At 47.7% G+C, this 17865-nt stretch overlaps 1 protein-coding gene across 2 annotated transcripts in view; it reads left to right on the forward strand.

The window, feature by feature from the left end:
• The window catches only part of TNFRSF11A (TNF receptor superfamily member 11a), a 65324-nt gene extending 54420 nt beyond the window's left edge, over window positions 1-10904 (forward strand). For both annotated transcript variants that reach the window (XM_069569123.1, XM_069569124.1), the window contains exon 10: window positions 8361-10904. In XM_069569123.1, the coding sequence (XP_069425224.1) occupies window positions 8361-8686 (326 nt within the window). In that variant the 3' untranslated portion in view covers window positions 8687-10904. The remainder of the gene's footprint in view (window positions 1-8360) is intronic.
• The last annotated feature ends 6961 nt before the right edge of the window (window positions 10905-17865 follow it).

The following is a 17865-nucleotide window of genomic DNA, read 5'->3' on the forward strand; positions in this document are numbered from 1 at the left end:
CCTGGTCAGGGAGCTGCGCACCACACGCTACAACAAAGACCAGGTGCAGCCAAGTAAATAAATAAACACCCAGAAAATAAAAAAGTCAGAGCTCTCATGTCATGCTAGTTTTCAAAGCATCCTTTTAGATCGCCTTCACATAGAGGTCTAACAATCGCCTTGTGTTAAGAGACATATTAAGACTGTTCTGACATCCTGAAGGTTGTATTTTTATCAGTGATATCAGAGGTATGAGAGTTGGACCATAAAGAAGGCTGAGCGCCAAAGAATTGATGCTTTTGAATTGTGGTGCTGGAAAAGACTCTGGAGAGTCCCTTGGACAGCAAGGAGATCAAACCAGTCAATCCTAAAGGAAATCCAACCCTGACTGGAAGGACTGATGCTGAAAGTGAAGCTCCAATACTTTGGTCGCCTGATGTGAAGAGCCAACTCACTGGAAAAGACCCTGATGCTGGGAGAGATTGAGAGCAAGAGGAGAAGGGGACAACGGAGGAGGAGATGTTGGACGCCATCGTCGGCTCAAGATGGATTTGAGCAAACTGGGCGACAATGGAGAACAGAAGAGCCTGGCGTGCTGCAGTCCATGGGGTTGCAAAGAGTTGGAAGTGACTTAGCAACTGAACGACAGAGTCAGAGGTTTGCATTACCAGATGCTGGCCAAGTTTGGCTTCCCTGGTGGCTCAGACAGTAAAGAATCTGTCTGTAAAGTGGGAGCCCCCGGTTCGATCCCTGGGTTGGGAAGATCCCCTGGGGAAGGGAATGGCAACCCACTCCAGTATTCTTGCCTGGAGAATTCCATAGACAGAGGAGCCTGGAGGCTTACAGTCCATGGGGTCGCTGAGAGTTGGAACCGGATGAGCAATTAATGCTTACCTTCTTACTTCCTCACAGAAATCCTAGGGGCACATTCCTCACCCAGGACCACACAGCGAGTCAGCAATGAAACCACAACTCACACAGCTGATTCTGAAGCCTGTGCCTTGAACCATGGCACTGTCTCCCTATAAATCAGTGCCAGTGATCCTGTTTCCATTTGTTTATCGTGCACTGGAGAATCCTCAGTGAGCCACAGAATACACACAAACTTGGGCCGGGATTGCTGGCTACTCAGGCTGAGCGAGGGGCGGTGGCCAGGCCAGGCCAGGCCCAGAAGTGTCCGTGGGGAGAGATGCTAGTGTCTGTGCAAAGAGGTGATGGCTCCCCTGGCCTGAGTCCCCTCTGTTGCAGTTACTGCTGCTTTGGTGAGGAAAGCTCTTTCTTCCACATCCTCCAACCTCATCCTGTTTTGCAAGTAAAATAAAATAAACGCCAGGGGCAGCTTTGATTGGGGAAAAGCTGGCAGAAAGGCAGCTTCAGACAGTGAGGAAGAGGGACGTGACTGGCCTGGTTTAGCTTGTATTCCCAGAGGTCTGTGGCTTGTTCGTGTGTGCTCAGCTGCTCCGGTCGAGTTCCGCTCTTTGTGACCCCATGGACTGTAGCCTACCAGGCTCCTTTGTCCGTGGGATTTCCCGGGCCCCTCCTCCAGGGGATCTTCCTGACCCAGGGATCAAACCCACGTCTCCTGCTACTCTTGCATTGCAGGTGGATTCTTTACCTGCTGAGCCACTGAGGATACCCCTGTGGACAGCTGGGGCCTATAAAGACCTCGAGTCTTCCTAAGGCCTCTTGGACAAGCCTCATGCACCCCCTTCCTTCTTCACAGTCCCCCCTTACCAGCCAGAACATCCTGCCGTGTCCTTGGTTCTCAGTGGAGAGAGCTACCCCTCCCAGGGCCTGCGCCAACTGCAGAAACCATGCAGCCATGGGGCACCCACCGTGTGGACGTGCAGCCCTACCGCCTCGCCGCCCCAGGCCTCGGCCTGTCAGGTCCATTCGCACGACCATGTAAAACGCACTGAATGGTGGAAAGCAGATCTTAGGGAATGATTAGTTGTAGGCAAGGACAATTCTGGACTGAGGCATAACATAAGATAAGGATATCACCAACTCACTCAAAACCTTGCCCTACTCTCGGACTTCCTTGGTGGCCCAATGGTTAAGACTCTGAGTTTCCAGTGCAGGCGCCGCAGGTTCAATCCCTGGTCCGAGAACTAAGACCCCATATGCTGCTCGGTCCAGCCAGAGAGAGAAAGAGGCCTTGACCTTCTCTCGTGCTACACCCAGCTCACAGCTGACCTGCAGGATGAAAACCGAGGCCGTGGGAGAATCCGCGTAGAAGTACTCAGATGAGTGTTCAAACCAGAGATGGTTAGAACAATGGACCACTTCAGCCAAGAAAACAAAAGTTGGTTAGATATCTAGAGGTAAGTGCCCTTTCAGTCTTCAAGATCAGTTGAAATCCTTCAACAGTGGAAAACAGCATGACTGCTCGAGACCTTTCCCGGTTGGGAAGCGTCACGAGCACAGCTGTTAGGTTCTGGGAGTAGTAATGCCAGCCTTGCACCTGTGAAAAATTCTTTGTTATTTCCCAAGCGTTTTGCAAGCCGCCACCTCATCCGACCCTACGCCATCCTGCCAGGTATTCACGCAATCCTGTGTTCATTCATTTCACATTTATCATATGCCTGCTCTGGCGGCTGCACCTGCCGGGCTAGATGGGCTTGAATGCTGATGCTCGTTTCATGAAGGAGCAGACCACACTGTAGGTGGTTTGTCCGATTCCACAGCGAGTCGAGGCCAAGCCTGGGGAGGACCAGGGCTTTCAGAGCCTGTCTGCTCCTCCGTCCCAGCCCCGTTTCTGGCCCTCCTGGACTCGGGCAGCCACTGAAACCAGCGCCCCGCTAGTCACCGTCATGCGCTTTCTGCTCTTCAGGGAGTGAGACACCACTCTAAGCAGCCAAAATCTTTTTGCTATTGAAGTTGAGACGGTGGAGACTAGCACGCCATTGAAGTTAGTAGATTACTTGCAGGTGAGTCTGCCTGTGACAAGGCTGGGAAAGAAGGGTGTTAGTTTTCATTGCTAAAGCCACGTCAGTCAGTCCAGGGGGGAAAGAAACAAGCCTGGGGCGCTCAGGTGCAGAGTAAGGGCAGGCTGGTGTGATAATGCCACCCGTCTGGCGTAGCGGGGACGCGCAGTGAGGTCTGGACACGGGCGTTGCACCACCGTTACTGCTTCCCCAGTGGCACTGGTGGTAAAGAACCTTCAGGAGACATGAGGGGCGAGGGTTCGATCCCTGGGTTGGGAAGATCCCCTGGAGGAGAGCATGGCAACCCACTCTAGTATTCTTGCCTGGAGAATCCCATGGACAGGAGCCTGGAGGGCTACAGTCCACGGGGTCGCGAAGAGTCGCACTCAACTGAGCACACAGTCACATCACTGTTATCACTGCAATAGTGACCCAGCTTAATCTCAATCTAGCTGCACTTTAGCACAGAGGAACCCGCATTCTCCTAGCCTCTGCAGAGGGAGCTGATGGGAGCCGACAGCACGCTGACGGATGACTCACAGCTAGTGGGTCCCTCTAGGCTGCAACGCCTAGGACCTGCGGCTCCTCCCCAGTGAGTGGCCAGGCTTACTAAAATCCATGGGTCATCCCAGTCCCATGAGTGTGAGCTGATCCTGTTGTAATTTTAAACTTTAACTGAACATTAACTGGTTTAAAAAAATGAATTTGATAAGCATGAGAATTATTTCTATGAAAATGATGAAGTGCTTCAGGACAATTCAAAGTATGAGCTGCTAAAATCCTTTTGCTATTGAAGGTGGGATTGGTGAGACTATCCAAGATTGGGGGGATAAAACTCTAGAAGGATTCTGCACTTAGACCACTTGGCAGCTGACTGAGTGCTCATTGTACTTTTTAAAATATAACCTAAATTTTTAAAAATATTTATTTGGCTGCTCTGGGTCTTGTCTGCAGCACGTGGGATCTTTAGCTGGGGCCTGCGAACCCTTAGTTGTGCAGCCCGTGGGATCTAGTTCCCTAGCCTGGGATAAAACCTGAGCTCCCCGCATTGGGAGTGCAGAGTCTTAGCCACTGGACCGCCAGGGAAGTCCGCTCCTTTCACTTTAAATGAACCAAAACAAGATCAGAAGCAAACCCTTCCGGGAATCATTGATAAGTGAGCAGACCTTTTCTCAAAGGGACAAGTCTCAGTAATTCTCCATCGGAAAGTGGGTGTTGAAAGTTTTACAGCAAGTGACGTGTGACTTGAACACCAAGGAAACATATCATATAATCTGTGTTTTAGGAGCACTGGTGGATAGCCTCTGCAACTCTAGAGTTTTTAAAAACTTAAGTTCTTTCTCAATAGAGAAAATTAGATCGGCAGACAGGTCTGCAATATTGAAACATGTCCAATTTTTAAAATGTTACCTCCCCAAAGAGTGACACTAAGTTAGAGCATCAGTGAGGAGGAGAACACAGAGCAGGACTTCTGAGGGCTGCCTGTCACCAGCTGTCAAGTTTCCAGAGCCCAGGGAAACGAAACTATGAAGCCCCTTGTGCAAATCTTAGTAAGAGCTTCAAGATGCTGGCAGCAACATTAAACAAGGCTGGGGCCCTTCTGAGCACAGGGTCCTGGGTGCCTGTGCTGGTCACATGCCCCTGAACATGGCTCCATTGCCACTGACTGCTACTGGCAAGTAAGTAGAACTTCGTTAAGAAGTCTCGTTTGTACCAGTTTATTACTCATAAAAAGTCAGTGAGAATGGAACAGACTTGGACTTGATCAAAGATGGTCTTTATCATTAATTGTACTTCTGACAAGGAAATACATGAAGAATAAAATTGAGACTCTCATACTCTTTCTAGGTAGCTGGTCTTTACATCCTAATTGTCAGGAATTTAAAGGTTTTGTTTTTTTTTTTTGGTCCTCTCCCCTCTACTTTACCTCCCCCTCCCAAGAATAATATTCTCGATCCAATCTATGGATCAAAGAATTCTGAAATGTTTAAATATATCTCTCATGCAAAAGGGTTTGAGTTCTATTTTGGAAAAAATTAGAAAATAAAAATATAGACCCCTAAATAGAGTAAATCAAAGATATGTTGGCCATGAGGCAAAGGCATGGAATGAAATTCTTAAGAAGAAAAGTTTAACAAAATCTTGACGTGTAAGAGGATGGTTTAAAAAATTGTTTTTCAATCTGAGTTCAGACAAACTGAAGATTCTGACAAGGAATAAGGTTTAACAGCAATGGAGTCATGATGACGATTTGTTGGAAAACAAAACTTTAAAGGATGGAGAAATTATATATATCATGACAAAAACAGATAAATCAATACGAAGAGGATGAAGAGGATATTTAATTCAAGACCATAAATCAGCCATACTGTGGTGAGCATTGCCCTGTGTGTAGGTTTATATAATTTTGAAAAATGACAGAATCAGCAGTCGATGTTGAAATAATAAAAAGCTGGAAGAAATATACCAAGAAAAAAAAACACACTTTAAAGCCCCTTACAATTGCTGCTCTTACTAAATAAACATAGTATCTTTTATCTTTTATTGTTAAACATGGCATATTTTAAATTGGAATGGAATGTTTATGGTATACACATATCGCTTTTGGTTTCCACTTTGACTTTTGTGTTAAACTAACTAGTGATCCCTCAACTAGAAGACTTCTCTTACTTATGGTCACTATTCTGCTGCTGCTGTGGCAGGAGCTCTTGTGTCAGGCTTGGTTGGTTGCTGAGTGACTTGAAAAAGTCATTTACAAGTTCATATCTTAAACATCTTTAATTTAAAACATATAACTTACAGTCACACATTGACTTTTTTTAGTACAGGGACATATGCGTTGGTTGGTTATAGTTTCCTGAGCCTTTTTCACATTAACCACACCACCATAATTCCCAATTTCTGTTTCTTTAGTGGGGAATGAGAAATTGTAGATCTTTGCAGAACAAATTTGAGTGTAAACTCCTTCTGCACTTTTAAAGACCCCTTTTCTTTTTTTCTTTTAACAGAGGCCTTGGCCAGTTCAGCAGCTTGTTGATGTCTTTTGTGTTTAGTGGCTCACATTTATTTGGGTCATTGCAAAGCATTCACTTTAGTTTTCTTAGAAACATTTGCTTTTTTTCACACTTACATTTCACAACTTTACACAAAGCAGGTTCAGTTCCAGACCACCACAATAAAGCACGCATCACATGAACCTCTTGGTTCCCCAGTGCGTATGAAGTTGTGTTTACACCATACACTGTCTATTAAGCGTGATAGCATGTCTAAAAACCAATGTAGATGCCTTAAAAATACTTTATTGCCAAGAACTGCTGACATTATCTGACATCGCAGGGTTGCCACAAACCTTCAATTTATACAAAACCCAGTGTGTTCAAAGCACAATAAACTCAAGCAAGAAAACAAGGTATGCTATGCTTGTATTTAATTAAATTTCATGAGTTCAACTGATTAAAAACAGACCTGAGAACTTGGTAACTGGTGGGAGCAGAAAGACATCGGCATACTGGAGAGTTGACCCCTAGCTTAGGGTGTGCTGGGTTATAAGAACATCTGTATACTTTTTATTTCATATTTGAGTTTAATTTACAATGTTTTAGTTTCAGGTGGACAGCAAAGTGATTCAGTTATATGCATACCTATTCTTTTTCAAATTCTTTTCCCGTTTAGGTTATTACAGAATATTGAGTAGAGTTCCTACAAAGACAGTAGGTCTTTGTAGGTTATCTGTTTTAAATACAGCAGTATTATATATCAATTCCAAGCTCCCAACTCATGCCCTCTTTCATTTCTCCCCTTTGGTAACTATAAGTTGTTTTCTGTGCGTCTGCTTCTATCTGTAAATAGGTTCGTTTGTTTTGTTCTTTTAAGATTCCTCCTATAAGTGGTGTCATATATTTGTCTTTCTCTGTCTGATTTGCTTACTATGATCATCTCTAGGTCCATCCATGTTGCTGCAGATCACATCATTTCATCTTTCCGAATGGCTGAGTAATACGCCACTGTATATATGTCCCACTTTCTTTATTCATTCCTCTGTTGGTGGACATGTAGGTTGCTCCCATGTTTTGGTTATTGTAAACAGCACTGCAATGAACACTGGGCTGCATTATCCTTTCAAATTACAGTTTTCTCTGGATATATGCCCAGGAGTGGGATTGCTAGATCATTTTTTAGAGGGAATGGAGAACGTGTTGGTGAGTGGAATACTAGCTGGCCTTGCCTAAGTTACCTGGGGAATTAATAAATCAATCCCCGCCAACACCCACCTAGGGGCACACCCAACACAGCTACCTACGGGAAAAACAGCAGGAGTTATAAATCCTCAATTATGACTTCCAATTTGTGGCTCATATTTGAAATCTGTTTTCACTGAAATCCCTGTAGTGGGCCACAGGGCCTGTCTCAGCATCTCTGCAGGTGCCCTTTGGGTGGACGGAAGGCTCCTGGTTGTTTCTTCAGTCAGACCATCCAAAATATGCCCTCCATATTGGAGGAAGTCTCTTCGTGGAGAGTAATGACAAAAACAGTTTTACTTGTGTAAAGTTTTATTAAGCTTTGTCATAACAGAGAAGGAACAAAAGATGAAGTTAACAGTGAGGCACTGTTTGGCTGCTCACCTTCGCTGGTCAGACTGAGATTCTGCTTGCGTTGCTGATGGTTGGGGCTTTTCTGCTTCTGCTTGGTATCTGGCATTGATTTTTGCCCGGGGTCATTTCTAGAGCAATCAGTCTTTAAAACAGGAGAATAAGAGGCGGCAGTTGTCCTAACATTCATGAACTTTCTATTTGGTTTTCAAAAAGCCCACTAATTAAAGACTGGCTAAATCCAGTCACCCACAAAAGGTCTTGATAGAACACCCTGGGGACAAAACAACCCCCCACCTCAGGGTTCAGAAGGGAACAGTGATTTGTAAGATTGTTTTTGAGGTTTTTTTTTCTTCTTTTCATGTTAGTCTTATGAATCTCGTTCTCTAGGAGTTAAAAAAAATGTTAAGGAAGTTCATTTCGACTAGATACTGGGCCCACGTGGCCCCAGGGCCATCCAGGGCTGAGCTCAGGGGCCTCTCCAGGGAGGGTAAAAAGACGGGAGTCCGCTGAGCGAGGAGGCTGGGCTGAGGTGGGCCCCAGGTCGGCTCAGGCGGCAGCCGTCCCTCCAGCCTCTGCGTCTTTGCTGACACACGGACCCCCACTGCGCCCTCGGCCGTGTCTGCGGCGCACCAGTCACACGCACGCGCCCGTCGGCACTCCCGAACCATCTGAGGGTCTGCGAGCCTGCCCGCGTGTCGCCCATGCGGCCAGCGACGAGGCCGAGGCGTCTCCTTCGCGCCCTTCCTCCCCTCTGGGTCAGGCCGGGTGAGGCGACGGAGGCCGCGTCCGGAGCCGGGGTGGGTCCCCCGGCCTCCCGCCCAGATCCTGACTCACCGCGCTTCCCTCTTCCTCTCCCCTGCAGGCAGTGTGACTGGAAACAGTAACTCCACGTTTATTTCCAGCGGGCAGGTGATGAACTTCAAAGGCGACATCATCGTGGTCTACGTCAGTCAGAACTCGCAGGAGGGCCCGGCGGGGCCGGGCGGCGGCGCGGGGGAGCCGGCGGGACGCCCGGTGCAGGAGGAGAGCCCGCCGAGCCGCGACTCGTTCGCCGGCCTCGGGCCGCGCTTCCCGGACGCGTGCCCCGGCCTCGGCGTGGGCCCAGGACTGCAGGAGCGCGGCGCCCCGGCGCCCGACAAGGCCTCGCGGCCGGTGCAGGAGCAGGGGGCGGCCGAGACGCGGCGCTGAGCTGGGAGCACCCTCCGCAGTTCTCGGCGCCGCTCGGGGCCGCGGGGCCTCCGCACGCGCGCCACGCACGTCGGGAGCCGCGTCGCCACCTGGCGGCGGGGCGGGGCGGGGCGGGGCCCGGGGGCGTGGTCTCTGGTGGGCGGGGCCATTGTCCAGCGTCTGCGCCTTCACGCCCCTGCACAGCTGCGTGAAATGACTTGGCGTCCTTCGTCCATCTGCTTAGATGGAATCGAGGACTTGGGAGGGGGGGAAATGTACGTTTGTTGTTACTACTCTGGCGTCCACAGTCAAGTGTCAATGCATTGCACAGGTACACGTTGCTGTCTTCAGTCGCTCCACTTTTTACCTCTTTTTCTAGTTTTTCTTCTCCTTTGACCTCCCATTATCAGCTCATCAGTAGTTCGCCTCTTCGTGGCCTCTGTTTCTACGGCTGCCCGTTCCATTTGGGTCTGTACCCCCGCCCTTTCTCCATATTTTATATTTGTGTCTCACTGTCTTTCATGACGTTTTTCTTGATACTGTCTCCTCACCCCACCCCGTTTCTTTTTACTATTTAACGATTTTCTTGAAAATTCTGCGGGTGACAGTCTTCTTTATATTTCCTTCACCCCTTCTCACAAGCAGGTGTCTGTAGTGATGGAAGGGGAGGGGGCGAGGAGTCTGTATTAAGCACTTTGGGAAAAGGCTATAGAAATGTGAAACCTGGCGGGAAGCTTGGGAAACAAGAGGAGAGACTTTGAGCTTTTGAAAACTTTTCTGAGTTCTCAGTTTTCTCAAGGAAGGGAGAATCCCCCTGAATATTTTTAGGTGTGTGTCAACTTCTAGGCAGCCCAAAGCTGCAATTTGTGTCTTTCTCCTTTAATCCATCTCAAAATGGTTCATCCCCATCCATGCCGAGATGAATGTGCATACCCATCCCGACAGAGACAGCAGAACTCGGGCATCTAAATCTCTAAAAATCTCCACGTTGCTGCACTCGGCTTTCTCATTTCTCAAGAATGGGGAAAACGTGGAATGAGTAGGATATGGGATGATGGCCTGCACACTCAGTGGAAAAAAAAAAAAAGGTGCTGGGAAAGTTCAAGAAAGGAAGAATAAAGATGTTAATATGCATTGTTTCTTTCTAAACAAGAACAGCATGAATGTGTTTAAGCGATAGGCCCCATTTTCTTCCTAATGTGTGTCTGTGGTTTAGCCTTGTAGAAGTGGAAAACATTCCTGTTATTTTCCATGCATCTGAATTAAAAACCAAATCCTTATATTGTGAACTTAAGAAATTTTATCATAGAGATGCTTTCTCTTAGCATCAGTGCCCTTGTGAGGAACATACAGTGTGAGCAAGTTGAAAGGAGTTACCCCGCGGGTTTCATCTATTGCGGCAAGTTAGCATTTGTTTTCCTCAGGTACTGAAGTTACAGTGCCTGGGCACATTAAAATTGATTTTGTGGATCTGGTAGGTTTTGAAAGTGCTAATAGTAGTCACTGTCCAGACTTGAATCACCTCAAACAGGGGTTTCTCCCTGTTGGTTGCAGGTCTGTTGGAAATGCTAGAATAGTAGCTGTCAATTATTATTTTTAACGGAGAAGCAGAGGTGGCTCTATAATTTCTGTGGCTCCTTAGCAGACATGAAAAGTGGCAGGAAATAAGCTTATTGCCAGAATGATCCTTTGGTGAGAATTTACTGTCTGCACTGCCCTTTTAGATAACATCCATCCAAAGACAGGTGTTATAGAAACGGAAGTAACTATTATGCCTTTTGTCATATCACAGTTCACTGAGGAGAAGGTAGAGCTGAGGACCCAAGTTTCCACTGTGACTGTCACACCTCACTGATACTTTACCTTTCTCTGCTTCCTTTTTTTAAAGTTTTCCTACAAAAAGGCACTAATGGTCATTTTTGACACTTTCCCTACTTGGAAGTAACAAAAGAATGCTACAGTGAATGTTAAAGTTTCTTGAGCTCCTTACATAAAAGGTGCTAAATAAACACATAAGAATCTACTTTCAGAAGAAGCTAGTATTCTGTTCCCATGCTGATCCCTGCTAATTCTATATTGATCCAAAGACAGTTAAATGATGGAAGATGGATAGCAAATATAGCTCTGTGTCTGTGTAGTATAGAGTTGTATATGACAAATGTAAACAGGATGAAATGAAGACAGTAATGAAAAACTGGGGAATGTGATAAAGAGATTATTAAACTTATATTTGACAACACACTTTTTTTCATGGCTTGTTTAAACAAATCTTTTTGTGAAATAATGACCTGACTTCTTTCTGATCTCTGTGGCGTGCTGTGGTGTATCACATGTTGGTTGTATTGTGTCATTGGTGGAAACCTTGGCAAGAGCTGGGACATGAAGTGCCTTGTTTTAATAATATAGCCACCGTAGATCTCACCAGTCAAATTCTTTAAAGTGCGGGTTGCTGTGTGGTGGAGGGGGTGAAGGGAAATGGAGTCTGGTGTTTTCCACCCCCACCTAGTTCAATTCTCAGAAATAGACAGAATTAATTTCTTCGCTCTCCTTGTAAGGAAAAGAGCAGTTTGAGTGTGAGATATTGGGACCTTCATAGGGCAAGAGGAGAGAGGGCTCTGCATGTGTAACAAGGTACCCTAAAACTCGGTGGTTTAAAACAACCACCGCTGACTTAGTGCCCACCTCTGGGTTGGCTCAGCTTGGCTGGTTCCCTAGGCTGGGGCGAGCCTGGCTGGACTTGCTGAGTCGTGTGCAGATTGCTGGCTGGTTGGCTGGGGGCTGGCCGGCTGGGTGCTGGACTGAACCCGCTCCCTGCGGTCCCCTCATTCTCCCAGCAGGCTGCCCTGGCCTGCCTGTCCTGGTGATGGCTGAGTTCCCAGAGAGCAAGCAAAACCGTCCCATGCTTTTGAGACCTAAGCTTGAACCGGCAGGCTGACACTACTGCCTCATTCTTTGAGCAGAGCAAGACACGGGCAGGACCGCTCAGATTGAAGGGGAGGGCACGCAGAGCTGCAGGGAACCCTGGGCGATTGGTAGACAGCAAAGGGGGCGTGGGGCTCTTTTGCCATCTCTCTACCACAGGCACGTTGTTGGTTATCAGATGATGTGGGGAGGGTGCGTCGGGAGCCGGGGAGGAACATTTCCCAGCCCTGATCAGGGCTTCCTTCTCCGGCAAGCAGGTTCCCTTGCTGCAGACGACAGAGAATTCCTGCAAGTGAGAGACTTGCATTCGTATTTCAGTATGAAAGTCCTTCCAAAGCCAGGTGCCCGTGATGACCGCACTGGGTCTACAGTACTGTTGCATGCCATTGGCACAGATTGTGGAAAAGTGATAATTTATAGAACCAGGGAAATTGGTGAGATCCCTTTGGGTAGAGGAACCTGTTCACAAACAGATAAACGATGTTGTGTTCACTGTTCAGGCTGATGTAATGAACAGACTCTTGATGGCGAGGTGCTGGGCAGAAGGGTGACCTGAGCCGAAGTGCTGCTCGGGTGGAAGAGGTATAATTTTGAAGTTTTTTCTCTTTGACAGTCTCTGATGGCATGTGACTCCCTTTGGCCATCTGCTTTGGGGGGCTCTGGGTATGAGCTGCATAACGTCCTTTTGTGAGAAAGGATAAATCATTCAAAGGTCCAAACGTTTGGTTGGTGAGTCTGAGTCATTTCTATTCAGTGTGCGTTTGATGCTTGGGCCAACGAGCATCCCTGGAAAAGAGAATGAGGATAACTAGAGGGTCCCAGGGAGTCCAGGGGTGTTCTAGATTGCTGGGGAGGACTGTAAACATTGCTCTGCTGCAGTGCTGGGAAGGGGTTGTCTGTGCAGTTTCTGACTCCCCAGGGCTATGCTGGTGAACGGACCACCTTGCACCTATTGCAGCCGTGCTGAAAACAGGTGGGGGTTGGGGGCCTGAAACTGGGCCTTGGTGGAGCCAGCAGGGGGCACAAGCACGGCAGGTGGTATCACAGGAAGGAATCAGCAAAGGTGCCGGGGGGGCACGGAGGCTGGAAAGCCTGGACCAGCACTTGCTGGTGGCCCCTGCTGAGGAACTGCCTCCCTTGGTGGAACAGCCCCATGTGGCCCGAGGGTTGAAGTGTATGGAGGGACCCCTAAGGGATTCTGATGCGGCCTCTGCGACTCACTGCACCGTGGTCTCTCACAGCTCCTGGGAGTCTGATTTTATGTCTGTCTGTCTGTCCACCTCACCACTCCGGTTATCTTGACCCCAGGGTGAGGTTGACACTCATGCTTAGCCAGTATCTCTTCTCCCCATTCCCTTAGTGTTAATAAAAATAGCATGTACACTTTCCAAAAAAAAAAAATCTTCATTGAAGAATAAGATGTCTAATAGCATCAAAGTTAAAAAGCCAAATTCCAGGTCTGATCTGGTAACTTCATTCCACCCCTAGGGGCTGATGAAGTTACCCTCCTCCCGTATCTGACGGAACAAGGAGAAGGTTTGCAATCAGACCTGGAGTCAAAACTCAGCCCCAACACCAGCTGACCTGCCTTGTGCAGTCACTTCATTTCTGAGCCTTATTTCCACCTGGGTGAACGGAAGGAACATTAGTTTCTAGGGCTGCTGTGAGGGTGAAAAGGGGTGAGGAGCTTCCGGGCACCAGCGGCGCTCCTGAAGGGTCCCGGCAGTGGAGAGCCAACTTGTTCGTCACCCTCCCCTCTGCCTCTTACACCGTCCATTTCTGGACACAGAAGTGGTCTCAGGCATCATGTTTTCTTCCTGTCATACAGACCGCATGGCACCAAAAGCAGCTCTGCCGCCGCCCTCAGACACCTTCCTGCTCGCTGAAGCTAGCTCAGGGACGCGCCTTCTCCACAGGCAACTGACGAGACTGTCGTCGATCTCAAGTTGTCACCACCTGGCGTCACGCAGGGAGGGAGGTGGGCTGTGCCCTCGCGCCCCTGCCTCACGGGGCCGCACAGCTAGAACGGGCCTGGTGGGTCCCTCATGGCTCCGACACTTGGGCAGAGTGAAGGGCACGGCAGTGTTGGGTTGGAATGCCACGTTTGTCTTTCTCCTAGAGTCCTGGCTTTCTCTCCCAGTGTGGGGAGGACAATAAACTGGCTGCCGGCACAGAAGAAGTCGTGATATAGGCCCAGACCCCTTTGGCCAGGAACTGGAGCCCAGCGAAATCTTTCACTGTGACCAAGGTGCTTGATTTCTCACAAGAAGGGGCAGCCCTGGAACAAGGCTACACGGACTGAAGAATCACAAGAAAAACTGCGTTCTTAGGCTGGGACTCCTATGAGGCACCTTAGTCCAGGCAGGGGCAGTGAGTCATCCCCGTGAAACGGAAAATCAGGCTCATTTTTACTGGCTTTTATGGCCTCTCTATTCCAATGGCAAAGAAACCTGAAAAAAGATGCATATTTCAAGCCCTTAGAAGAACTTCTCAAAAATACTTACTATATCATGGGAAAAAGCAAGTTTTTGTTTCCATCAGGCTTTTTGACTTTGTAATTTATATCCGCTACAGTTCCCTCTCTTTAGGTATACAGTTTTATGAGTTTTCACAAAAATATGTGGTTGCATAACCGCTGCTGCAGTCAGGATGTAGGCTACATTCAGTGCCCCCTACAGCTCCCATTTCTCTTTGTGGTCAGTTTCCTCCTTACTTCCCTTCAGATTCCTGGTAATCACCATCTATTCTCTGTCTCTGTGCTGTTACCTTTTACAGAAAGTCGTCCAAATGGAATCGTACAGTAGGGAGCCATTTGAGTTTATCTTCTTTCGGCATAATACCCTTAAGAGCCATCTAAGTTGTTGGGTACATCGGTGATTAGTTCATTCTTCATTGCTGAGTAGTATTCCACTGTATGGATATACCACCATTTATTCACCTATACTTGTATTTTTTCCAGCTTGGGGCAATTACAGATAAAGTTGCTGTAATAATTTGAGTGGCCACATGCTTTCATTTCTCCTGGGTGAATACCCAGGCGTGGAATTGTGGGATCATAGTGAAAGTGAAAGTCGCTCAGTTGTGTCCAACTCTTTGTGACCCCATGGACTATACAGTCCATGGAATTCTCCAGGCCAGAATACTGGAACGGGTAACCTTTCCATTATCCAGGGGATCTTCTCAACCCAGGGATCGAACCCAAGTCTCCCTCATTGCAGGGGGATTCTTTACCAGCTGAGCCACAAGGGAAGCCCAAGAATACTGGAGTGGGTAGCCTATCCCTTCTCCAGCGGATCTTCCTGACCCAGGAATTGAACTGGGGTCTCCTGCATCGCAGGCGGATTGTGTACCAACTGAGCTATCAGGGAAGCCCGTGGGATCATATGGTGAATGTATCTATTTAACGCTGTAAGAAGCTGTGAAATTGTTTCCTAAAGTGCCTGTACCATTTTGCATCCCCAGCTGCTCCCTATCCGCACCAGCACTCATTAGTGTCAGTTGTTTGCTTAGTTTTAGCCATTCTAAAAGGTGTGATTGTGGCCTTAATTTAACCAACATTTGCAGCCCATGACTGAGCATCATCTCCTGTGTTCGTTTCGCCATCTCAATCTCTTATTGGTGAAGTGTGTCTTCATATTTTTTGCCTATTTTTTAATCGGCTTATTTTCTCATTGTGTTTTGCAAATTCTTTATATATTCTGGATATGAGAATATACAGGATTTTAGGCCGTTTATTTCAGTGACAAAGAAACCATGGAAAACACATATTTAAAGCTTTTAGAGCATTCTTTATTTACTATTAGTGAAAAAACAGACAATTTTTCATTTTATAATAAAATTAAGTTTCAGGATATATAAACCAGCAGCGGAGAAGGCAATGGCACCCCACTCCAATACTCTTGCCTGGAAAGTCCCATGGATGGAGGAGCCTGGTGGGCTGCAGTCCATGGGGTTGCTAAGAGTCGGACACGACTGAGCGACTTCACTTTCACTTTTCACTTTCATGCATTGAAGAAGGAAATGGCAACCCATTCCAGTGTTCTTGCCTGGAGAATCCCAGGGATGGGGAAGCCTGGTGGGCTGCCGTCTATGGGGTCACACAGAGTTGGACACGACTGAAGTGACTTAGCAGCAGCAGCAGCAGCAGCAGCAGCAGCATTTACTCAGAGTAAATGTGTCTACAATAGGACCTCTTTTCACAGTGGGACTCCCAGTGGCAGGGTCCCGAGCTGTTGCTTGCTCTGTGGGCTGCTCTGGTCTCTGAGATGTTGTGGAATGCTGCAGTCTGGCTTCTAGAGAGCACGTTCACCCATGAAAACTGTGAGTTTTGTATTTTACTTGTTGGCATAAATGTCTTTATCTGGTTAGAAACATGGAATGTTTTCTATCAATATTTTCTGTTTTCATTATTTTATGTATTAATAATACTGTTGGGCTTGTCAGGTGGCTCAGTGGTAGAGAATCCACCTGCAATGCAGAAGACCCAAGACGCGGGTTCAGTCCCTGAGTCAGGAATATCCCCTGGAGAAGGAAATGGCAACCCACTCCAGTATTCTTGCCTGGAAAATCCCATGGACAGAGGAGCCTGGCAGGCTCCCGTCTGTGGGTTTGCAAGAGTCATACATGACTTGGCAACTAAGCCACAAAACAACAACAAAAATAATATTATAATAAAGAGGTGCTGGGAGAGGGAAACCATGAAAATAAACTCCAAATGCCACGATCACCAGTGTCTGGAAACAAGCGGAGCTGGTAGCCTTGAGGTAGATTTTGTTATCACGGGAAAGGTTTTTCAGTCACAGGAAGGTAAGGCCAGTTGGTGTCTGTTGGCTGGAGATTCATTATAACAGGATCCTTCGTGCCCTGACAAAATCGCTCCACGGTTGCCCTTGGTCTGCAGAGCTGGTGTTGGGGGACAGGGCAGGCTGGGCTGCATGGAGGCGCAGCACCCTCGGGAGCTTCGGGAAGGATTGGGGGCATCCATGAGAGGCCCAGTAGGAGAAAGGCGCCGAGGATTCCCAGTTGGGCTGGCACTGAAGAGCTGCTGCTGACCGGTGGACGCTCCCCAGGCCAGCCGCTTCCGCCTTGGCTATGGGGACAGTGGCTGAGCATGAGCCAGGGAAGTGCAGCGTCATTCCTGAAGGCTCCCCTCCCCTCAGCAGCACACAAGTGTCTGCTGTAAATAAAGGGAGGGGCAACAGCAGTGACCACCGCCAGTCCTGTTACAGGAGGGCAAGAGTGTGGGCTGGGCCCAAGGGGAAGAGAGAGCCTCACCTCCCGTGGGCTGTAAACAACACTCGGGCAAACAGCTACTATTTGTTGAAAGTGAAAGTGTTAGTTGCTCAGTCGTGTCCAGTTCTTTGTGGCCCCATGGAGAGTGGCCCGCCAGGCTCCTCTGTCCATGGTGATTCTCCAGGCAAGAATGCTGCAGTGGGTTGCCCCACTCCAGTGGGGTTAGCCTCCCCACCCAGGGATTGAACTTGGACCTCCTGTATTGCAGGCAGATTCTTTACCATCTGAGGCACCTGGGAACCGTTGGTTGAAGCAGCCTGCAGAGTTCTTCACATATATGTTATCCCATTTAATCATCACAGCAGATACATCAAGTGACATTTGTTGTCTTTACAGAAGAGAGAATAGGGTCAGCGGGGTTAATGAACTTCACAAGCTCACAAAGCTGCTGTGTGGGTTTTGCACCTAAGTCCTCAGGCTTGCATGCCTGCCCTCTGTTAGACTTTGCGGATGGTGGTCATGATTGTATCCACCGTGTTTTGCTTCCACTAAAGTATCATGAGGTATTCTGTTTGGGGGCTATAGCAAAATAGTGTACACTAGAGTTGAACTGATGTGTGTGGAATAAATCAATGATGGAAATATTTTTTTAAAGCCCCAAACCCTCTTAAAATCAAACTTAGAATCTCCCAGATTCAGTAGTGAGCCCTAAAACTTCGCATTAGACACTTTATATCCTAAGCATACAATCTGTTGGCCCTCTGTCCCCAAAGAGATTCCATTCTCTGAGTTAAGATGATGCTGGTCATCATCATCTTAATTATCATCTGGTTATCATTAGAACATGCCGGGGTCCAGCCCCGGTGGATCCAGGGAATTCGAAGGGTGGACGGCGTCGGCGTGGAAAGACTTGTTTATTTATTAAAGTAAGATTAGATTAAGAAATTATAGTGTAGTAAGAAGATTAAGTGGAGGAAGAGGGCTGAATAGCTTGGTTTACGCGGAAGGCCAATAAAATTCCAGACAAGGAATTTGCACCATCTACG

This window comes from Ovis canadensis, chromosome 23 (genome assembly GCF_042477335.2).
Source record: "Ovis canadensis isolate MfBH-ARS-UI-01 breed Bighorn chromosome 23, ARS-UI_OviCan_v2, whole genome shotgun sequence".
NCBI lineage: Eukaryota > Metazoa > Chordata > Mammalia > Artiodactyla > Bovidae > Ovis > Ovis canadensis.